This window comes from Gobio gobio (genome assembly GCF_949357685.1).
Source record: "Gobio gobio genome assembly, chromosome: 18".
In the NCBI taxonomy this organism is placed as follows: Eukaryota; Metazoa; Chordata; class Actinopteri; order Cypriniformes; family Gobionidae; genus Gobio; species Gobio gobio.
In genome coordinates, this window is record NC_137111.1 from 13928916 (window position 1) to 13938318 (window position 9403).

The 9403-nt window shown below is 37.3% G+C and overlaps 1 protein-coding gene across 1 annotated transcript; it reads right to left on the reverse strand.

Moving 5' to 3' along the window:
• Window positions 1-1884: 1884 nt before the first annotated feature.
• Window positions 1885-9141, reverse strand: LOC307141781 (uncharacterized protein; the record flags this gene model as incomplete). Its single annotated transcript, XM_079842235.1, has 4 exons — window positions 1885-2166; window positions 2409-2474; window positions 2561-2720; window positions 9127-9141. 4 exons carry the CDS (start codon window positions 9139-9141, stop codon window positions 2015-2017), a joined length of 393 nt encoding a protein of 130 aa, XP_079698361.1. The 3' UTR covers window positions 1885-2014.
• Between the last annotated feature and the right edge of the window lie 262 nt (window positions 9142-9403).

The following is a 9403-nucleotide window of genomic DNA, read 5'->3' on the forward strand; positions in this document are numbered from 1 at the left end:
TGTTAGGAAGAATATTGTCTGTTACTTTTTCATATTGTTAATTAAAAGGTGAATGAGAATCTGTCAGCTCAATTGTAGGCCTTCTCCAAGTTAAAGATGATGTTGTGTTCCAGACCGATCTTGAAATCCCCAGACTTCACCAAAGAATTCATAGTGCATACTGATGCCTCTGAGGTGGGTCTAGGAGCAGTCCTTTCTCAAACACATGAAGGTGAGGAACATCCTGTACTTTACATCAGTAGGAAATTGGCAAAGCACGAGAAAAATTATGCCACAATTGAGAAGGAGTGTCTGGCTGTTAAATGGGCACTAGAGACACTCAAGTACTACTTACTGGGGAGGAGATTTGTATTAATAACAGACCATGCACCACTGCAATGGATGGCCCGGAATAAGGAGAGCAATGGCAGAATAACTAGATGGTTTTTAAGTCTGCAAGCATTCAACTTCTCTGTTGTCCACAGGCCAGGACGATACCATGGAAATGCTGATGCCCTCTCTCGCAAGGATGTCCTCTTCACAGCGGCCTGCCAACCAAGTGCCTCAGAGCGGGGGTATGTGGCATCATAAGAGGGCGTGTTTTAGAAGGCAGATACATTGCTCTAAGATGGCTGGAGCAAGAGGGCATCTTGTAAGAACTACCCTTCCCAGGTTACCCCACGTGGACACTAGGAGGCAAGATGGCTGCCTGTTAAGGACTACAAAACCCAGGCTGCCTGAGAGAGCAGCTGCAGCTAATCAGACCAGGAACAGGATATAACTGGAGGTGTGTGGCTGTGAGGAGAGGTGATCGTGTGCCAAGGAAAGACTAAAGCCGCGTTTCCACCGAAATTACCCGGAACTATTTGTACCAGGAACTTTTTTCCCAGGAACTTTTTCTCCCCCAGACCTGCTACAATCTGCGTTTCCACCGCGGTCTAAAGTACCGGGGAGATTAGGCAAATTAGTCCGGTGATGTGGCAATGCGCGCGACTGCTTCTCCCAGTTACCGACGGACAGTAATCACTTTTGCGCGATACTGTCTGCAACAATAACAAGTGTAGGTGATGCAAGCAGCGCTGCTTTTGCTGATTATGTACACACATTACCAACACTGTTTATTTAAACGTGCACTTTCACCTGGTTTGACCATTTTAATGCAAAATGGGATGATGGGCAATCCAAAATCTGAATGTGTTGTAATAGCTCAATTCCAAAACAAAACATTTTCTATAAAAGGATAATGAGGTTTCAGTCATGACAGATGTGTGAAAACTTAATTGAATGAAAACAATAGACTGAATTAAGCAGTTGAAAGATTAGGTACTAGACTGCAAGTATTTTATTTTTTATCACAATAACATCTCTTAACATTCACAAAAAAAAAAATTCACATGACTAGTATTACAATATGCTTCATTAAATGCATAATTTTAGAGACTTCTTCCTCAAATTTGAAATGAAGCAGGACCACACTTATGGCTTCACTTAAGTTGTGGTTATAAGTTATTATACTACATTCACATAGTTATACATTTAAAAATATAATATTTGGGTTTTCTAGATATGTTTATGTGCATATTCAGAAAGACTTGCGAGCAGCAGCCCTTTTATTTGCTTCCTACACTATATGAATACAATTAGAATGTGGTTATATAGTCAGAATGTGGAAATTAAAGACACAGTGACATTTTACACATTTTACTTTATTTTAGACAGATTAGTTCTTACAAAATTAAAATAAAAGTGTGCAAAGACAAATAAATTACTAGAACAATAAAATGAAAATATAAAATGTGAAAACAACAATATATAAAAAAAAGTGTATTTTTCAGTAACCTTTCCAAGAGCTGTGCCAACATGTACAATATATAAAGTACAAGTGTGGTAGTGCAAATGCTTCATTCAAGCGGCTGGTCATTGTGGCTACTTCTTGAACGACTGGACAAACTGTCCAAGAACAGACAGAAACCCGGTCTGAAAGTCCCTCTGCTTTCTTCCGCTTCTGACTGGTGGAATGCCAGCTCTTGCCTCCTCATCTCTCCTCGGCCTGGCTCTTCAGTAACAGCTGAATATATTGGTCAGGCTGTTCTTGTCCATGCTGCAGGACGGCCCGGTTAGCCTCCTCCATGTCCCTCAGTGCATCAAAAAAGTCACAGTCCTTTTTCCTTTTCCCTAAGTAGAAAACTTGCACAGAAACACATGGAAATTAATACACAAGGCAACCATGAAACAATAGAAACCATCAATTAATTATTTAAAGTGTTTTCACTACAAATAATGAACAATTGTTTGGCCAGCTTGAACAATGCCCAGTGTGCAAATTTTATCATGGGCAATTTAAGTTTACAATTAAAAACAACAAAACCATTAAGGATTACACATCAGTTTTTAAATATATACACATTTTTGTCAGCTTTATAACGTACTGGTGACCGCGGGGGAAAACACGCTGGTCTCCGTTGCCTGCGATTCATCAGGGCCACTCGTTATGTCTGGAAAAGCACGTTGAAAAAAGTTACTGCAACGTGTTTAAACACTGCAACGAGTTTAATAGATGATACCAAGATGATATATTTACCTTCAACCCACTCGGATTCCTGGATGGTTTCCAACAACGCACTAGCCGAGTCTTTCGTTACCGCTGCCCTAGAAAAGGACGGTCTGTGTCCCAGCAACGCGTCCAGGCGGTCATACCACTTGTTGATACGCCGGTCGGAACCGCTCCGGTTGTTATGATCCTTTAATTTCTTGTAATCTTGTCTTAATTTCTTCAATTTCTCTCTGCACTGTTTTCCAGTGTGACTGGAACCGAGTCGATATCTTCAGGTAACGTTATACCTTTTCATTACGGGTCGCCGTTTCCAGTTCCCGCTGGATGTCCTCCTCCGCATATATGCTCAATAAAGCCTGAACCTCGTCGTCGGTCCATCGGTCGAATTTATTGTTGAACTCCATTGTTGCAAAAAAAATATTTACTGAACGCAAAACCCACAGAACTCACCTCGCAAAAGACTTGTAAATATGGCGGTGGAAAAAAAAAATAGCTGCGAGAGCTCAACCAATCAGCATGTTCAGCGCCCAAGTCCCACCCCCGAAAGTTCGCGAACTTTTCAAAAGTCCCACCTCGCAAGCAGGGCCGTTTGGAGGGGGAAATATTTACCCGGAACTTCATTTAGACCCTGGTTCCTGCGGTCGAAACACACCGAGTTCCCCCCCAAAGTTCCTGGTTCCGGGGTAAAGTTCCTGCGGTGGAAAAGCGGCTTAAGTTGTTTGTTGTGAGCTGAAGATATTTAAGTTGATACTATTTTTGTTTAATGATTAAAAAATACACACCTGCATAATGAAGAGACTGTTGAAGTGGTGTTTTTCTGGGCAACTACGCAAGTAAAAGATCCTGAACCTCTCATGGTGCCACAATATATATATATATATATATATATATATATATATATATATATATATATATATATATATATATATATATATATATATATATATATATATATATATATATATATATATATATATATATATACACTCACCTAAAGGATTATTAGGAACAACATACTAATACTGTGTTTGACCCCCTTTCGCCTTCAGAACTGCCTTAATTCTACGTGGCATTGATTCAAAAAGGTGCTGAAAGCATTCTTTAGAAATGTTGGCCCATATTGATAGGATAGCATCTTGCAGTTGATGGAGATTTGTGGGATGCACATCCAGGGCACGAAGCTCCCGTTCCACCACATCCCAAAGATGCTCTATTGGGTTGAGATCTGGTGACTGTGGGGGCCATTTTAGTACAGTGAACTCATTGTCATGTTCAAGAAACCAATTTGAAATGATTCGAGCTTTGTGACATGGTGCATTATCCTGCTGGAAGCAGCCATCAGAGGATGGGTACATGGTGGTCATAAAGGGATGGACATGGTCAGAAACAATGCTTAGGTAGGCCGTGGCATTTAAACGATGCCCAATTGGCACTAAGGGGCCTCAACTGTGCCAAGAAAACCTCCCCCACACCATTACACCACCACCACCAGCCTGCTCAGTGGTAACAAGGCATGATGGATCCATGTTCTCATTCTGTTTACACCAAATTCTGACTCTACCATCTGAATGTCTCAACAAAAATCGAGACTCATAAGACCAGGCAACATTTTTCCAGTCTTCAACTCTCCAATTTTGGTGAGCTTGTGCTCCTTGTAGCCTCCCTTTCCTATTTGTAGTGGAGATGAGTGGTACCCGGTGGGGTCTTCTGCTGTTGTAGCCCATCCGCCTCACGGTTGTGCGTGTTGTGGCTTCACAAATGCTTTGCTGCAAACCTCGGTTTTAACGAGTGGTTATTTCAGTCAAAGTTGCTCTTCTATCAGCTTGAATCAGTCGGCCCATTCTCCTCTGACCTCTAACATCAACAAGGCATTTTCGCCCACAGGACTGCCGCATACTGGATGTTTCTCCCTTTTCACACCATTCTTTGTAAACCCTAGAAATGGTTGTGCGTGAAAATCCCAGTAACTGAGCAGATTGTGAAATACTCAGACCAGCCCGTCTGGCACCAACAACCATGCCACGCTCAAAATTGCTTAAATCACCTTTCTTTCCTATTCTGACATTCAGTTTGGAGTTTAGGAGATTGTCTTGACCAGGACTACACCCCTAAATGTATTGAAGCAACTGGCATGTTATTGGTTGATTAGATAATTGCATTAATGAGAAATTGAACAGGTGTTCCTAATAATCCTTTAGGTGAGTGTGTAATATATATATATTAGGGATGCCACAATTCTCAATATAATATTGAACCGTTCGGTACGGCATTCATGAATTTGCCCATTGGCCCCTCTCCATCATGGCCTCCTAATCATCCCCATATACAGATTGGCTTCATCACTCTGTCTCCTCTCCACCAATCAGCTGGTGTGTGGTGGGCGTTCTGGCGCAATATGGCTGCCGTCGCATCATCCAGGTGGATGCTGCACATTGGTGGTGGTTGAGGAGATTCCCCCTTCTATATGTAAAGCGCTTTGAGTGCCTAGAAAAGCGCTATATAAATGTAACAAATTATTCACGGTTCAATACGCGCTTGTGAATTGCGTTTTTTTCTGTTTTGCATTTAATCAATTATTTGTCTACAAATTCTATAATTTGCCTCCATCCCAATACTAAACAACGTGACATACATTCACATCACACGTTAGTAGTAGAGTTATACTCACGGAACACTATAGTTATTCACAATCACGAAAGTTTATTATTTGCATGCGTTTTAAAGCCTTGCCGGTTTCATTCTCGTGCCCGGTTTTAACATGCGCTTTTCAGAGCGTGCGCACTAAAAGCCTGTCAAACACGTGAATACTGAACTAAGTAGTCGTCTTACTGCGTTAATACTGTCAAATGCACACAAGGTTAACATAAACACAGTCGGTTATGTCTAAAGTGAAAGTAAAATCGCAATCGTGTCTGTATATTAGATGTGTAGAGGTCTTAAACTGACAGCAGCGCAGCCAGTGAACACGCGGTCCTTAAAGAGACAGTTCACCTATAAAATTATGTCATTATTTACTCACTCTAATATTGTTTCTAATACCTGTATTCATTTCTAGATTACATAATTTTCAGTTTTGAGTGAAATATCCCTTTAATGTTAATACAACAACAAAAGACAGAGAAAATCACTCACTGTTCTTGACTGAAAAACTAATACAGTAGCTAAGAATCAATGTATATTTTATAGTGAAGTCTATGTAGTGTTTTATTTTTACATTTATTCATTCAATTTCATACTTAAATGCTGCTGTACAGCTCTGAGCTGCCAGTGTAAATCTTTATATATATTTATTTTATATTATCCAATACACTAGAAATGTGTACATGGGTTTTTTTAAGTAAAGTTTTAAGTTTAAGTAAGGTTTTTCAATTCTTTTAAGTAAAATAAAGAAAGAGTATTGCAATAAAAAAAATAGTCTTTTTTCTCTTTAACCTCTTGCGGTTCCTGTCGCCTAAGAATAGAATAACAAAAAATGTATGTGACAAGCCATCAGAACCGAACCGAAAACCGTTGGTAAAAACCGAGGTATGTATTGAACCGTGGACTAACTGTATTGTTGCATCCCTAATATATATTACACACTCACCTAAAGGATTATTAGGAACACCTGTTCAATTTCTATTTGAAATGCTGGTTTGTCAAAAGAGAAAGTTCAGTCATATATTTAAAAAGTTTGTTAAATGAAAGGTCTGCGATCAACACACACCTTCCCATGTGAGGAATAGCTTGAACTCTCACTGCTTTGTTGACAACATCCAAGCATATTCAACTAGAACAGAACTCACTCCAACAAACAGAAACGTGAACAGAACAGTGTCATGCTGTCTGGACAAGATGGCTAAAACATAGTGGAGTAAAAAAACATCATTTATAAATCCACATTTACAAACTTGTAACATACTTAGAAATTGCTCATAGATTTTCTGTATGCATTATAAACAGTGCTTTTCTTGTAAGGTGTATTTTTTTAGCTATATTTTGTTATTTGGGCTCTTGAATTTGCCTGGTGTTTGTACACATCATTTTTTTTATTTAGTCTACCTTTGTTTAACTGCCTCAAACTTTAATGAATGTGTAGCTTTCAGAATAGTCAGATGTGATTCAGCTGTAATTGTTTTAAGTGTAAACTGCACAAATTAATTTGTGTTGATGCTTCATGCAATCCCACATCATAGATTTTTATTTTATTTATTCCAATAAGCACTGAATGTTTACAGCTCTCAAAAAGAGTCTTAACCTAAAAGCACATACAGTCCAACACATAAATGTGAACAGTGTCGTCTGCTTTCTGAACAAGATGACTAAAAACTTGTCTAACTTGACAAAAACGTAATTTACATAACAGCATTTACAAATTTCCAAAACTACTCACGAATGGATTTTGTGTGTTTATTATAATTGGCACTTCACAATATGTGCTGTGCCCTCTTTTCTTAGTTATTCAGTCTTTTGAATTTTACATGGATGTTCTAGATACACATAATTCCTGTGTAGAGTTTATGTTTGAAAGTTATCTTAGCCTTTACAAGAGTGTGGAACTTTGCATCACAGGGTTGTGACATATCCCTGACAAAATATGTAGGTGTGTAAAAATACGCACAAAGATTTTAACACAACTACAGGGTAATCAAGAGGTATTCCCTGTGTTTGTTAAACACTTCAGGTAATTAATTTGAATTTTCTGCTTTTGTGACACACAAACATGTATAAATGTTTAAATCGACTTGGGTCATTGAATTGGAATCCATGCTTTAGAGCATCATGGTTTTAGTTTTGAGAAATACAGAAATAAAGGAATAACTATATGGCTAACTGGGGAAAAATAACTGTGGGTGTAAGTGAAAAATCCTATGTTTTGTCTTGTTTTAGTAAAATAACAGTACTTGGTCAAGCAAAAGTTGCATTAATGTTTTTTAATGCTTATCAATTTCTTGAGAGAAACCTGCATTTTATATAGGCTATATGTAAAAGTTTGCAATGCCAACCAAAGGTCACAATGCCATCTAGAGTTCACGATGCCAGACCCTTGCAGATTTACCAGAGCTGTGTTGTAAAACATTGCGAAACATCTTTAGAACATGTTTTAAAGCCCTTGATGCTTTACTGATGCTACGTCCCGACCAGACATCCTTTCTCGTTATCCAAAACAGCATAATATAAAGTATTTACATTCTGGAAGTTGTCATAAAAGTTTAGACGTTCAACTGTCTGTGCAGGTGTGTGTGCGCGTGTGTGTGTGTGTGTGTGTGTGGTGGTTGTGCAAGGGGTTAGATGGTTGAAAAATCAAAGAATGAGTAAATAACTAAATTACCTAAAAATACATTTTAAACGATATTTGGTTTAATTATTTTAACAAAGTTTAAATCTACACACTGGCGTGTGTCTTTGCGCGGGGCCTACCTTTCCTTTGGTTGGGGGATACAGCTATACACATCAGATCTATCCTCATTTCAAACGTTTGTCGTTTGCGAGTGATGACATCTCAAACAGAACAGATTAAGCTATTTGATGTTAAATGGTAAAAACTGCTCATTGGACAAATTTAAACTACTGCTGCGTGATATGTCTAATGCGTATGCATTGTAATGGTCACTTACAGTAACTTAGGCCTACTCGTGCATCTTTTCATCTGATACCTTTCATGGGCAACGGAACATTTCAACTTTGCGTTAGGCTACAGTTTGTTTGAAACATTGATTTAGAAACACATTTTACCTCTTCTGAAATTGTTTACATCATGTGAAAACATTGTACTTTTTTGTTTTTAGCATTTTAATGTTGTTTAATGTTTTAATGGGGAACCACTCTTCAAATGTAGGCCTATGTGAAAATATTTTTTATAAAAACAATCCTGATTGCAGTGTTTAACCTCAAAAGTTTCACATTTAAAAAGCATATAGTTTTATACTGTTTCATAAACACATTTTACTTTTCTGATAAATGCCTGAATATATTAGTATAATACATTTTTGTATTTAAAGGTCTGCATCACTTTAAAGTTTTAAAGTTGTATATGAAAATATTACATGTGTGTGTGAAAAACTTTCTTTAAATGTATGTAGTTAATAAAATGTTCTTTAATAAAAAAAACTCTGAAACAGTGTTGAATCCCGAAAACTTTTCACAATTTTAAAGCATTTCAGAAACACATTTGACTGTTTCTGATAACATTTTGCAATGCCTGAATAGCGTTTTTAACAATATGCATTGCTTTAAAGTTGTATGTGAAGGTGTTACATGTGTGTGAAAAATGTTCTTCAAATGTAGACAGTGAAAACTTTCTTTAATTAATCCTCTTGATCACACGGCCTACGACCCCAACTGTATGGGGTCAGATTTTTTAATAAAAACAACCCCAGAATCCAGTGTTTAATCTCAAAACCTTGTTTCATAATTTTACAATTTTAAATAATAGTTTTATACTATTTCAGAAACCCATTTTACTGTTTCTGATAACATTTTACAATGCCTGAATAGTAAGTTTTTGTTTTTAACGATCTGCATCTCTTTAAAGTTTTAAATTAGTATGTGGAAATGTTACATGCTTGTAAAAACTTTCTTCAAATGTAAGAAAAACTTTCTGAAAAAATCACCATGATGATCGCCATGTTTACTACCAACGTTTAATGCACATAGTTTTGAACAGTTTAAACTTTATTTCTTTTTTAAAGTATAACACGTTGTTAAAGCAACTATTATTTCTTATAAATGTTATTGAATTATTTTTCCAACATTTAAATCTACATCTGTTTGTTTGTGTGTGTGATTTGAGACAATTAGAGTTAAAAGAGCTAAGAGAGAATAACTAAATAAACTATGATGAACTAAACAAATGTTAAAACTAATACTATTTATAAAAGTCATTTGTTT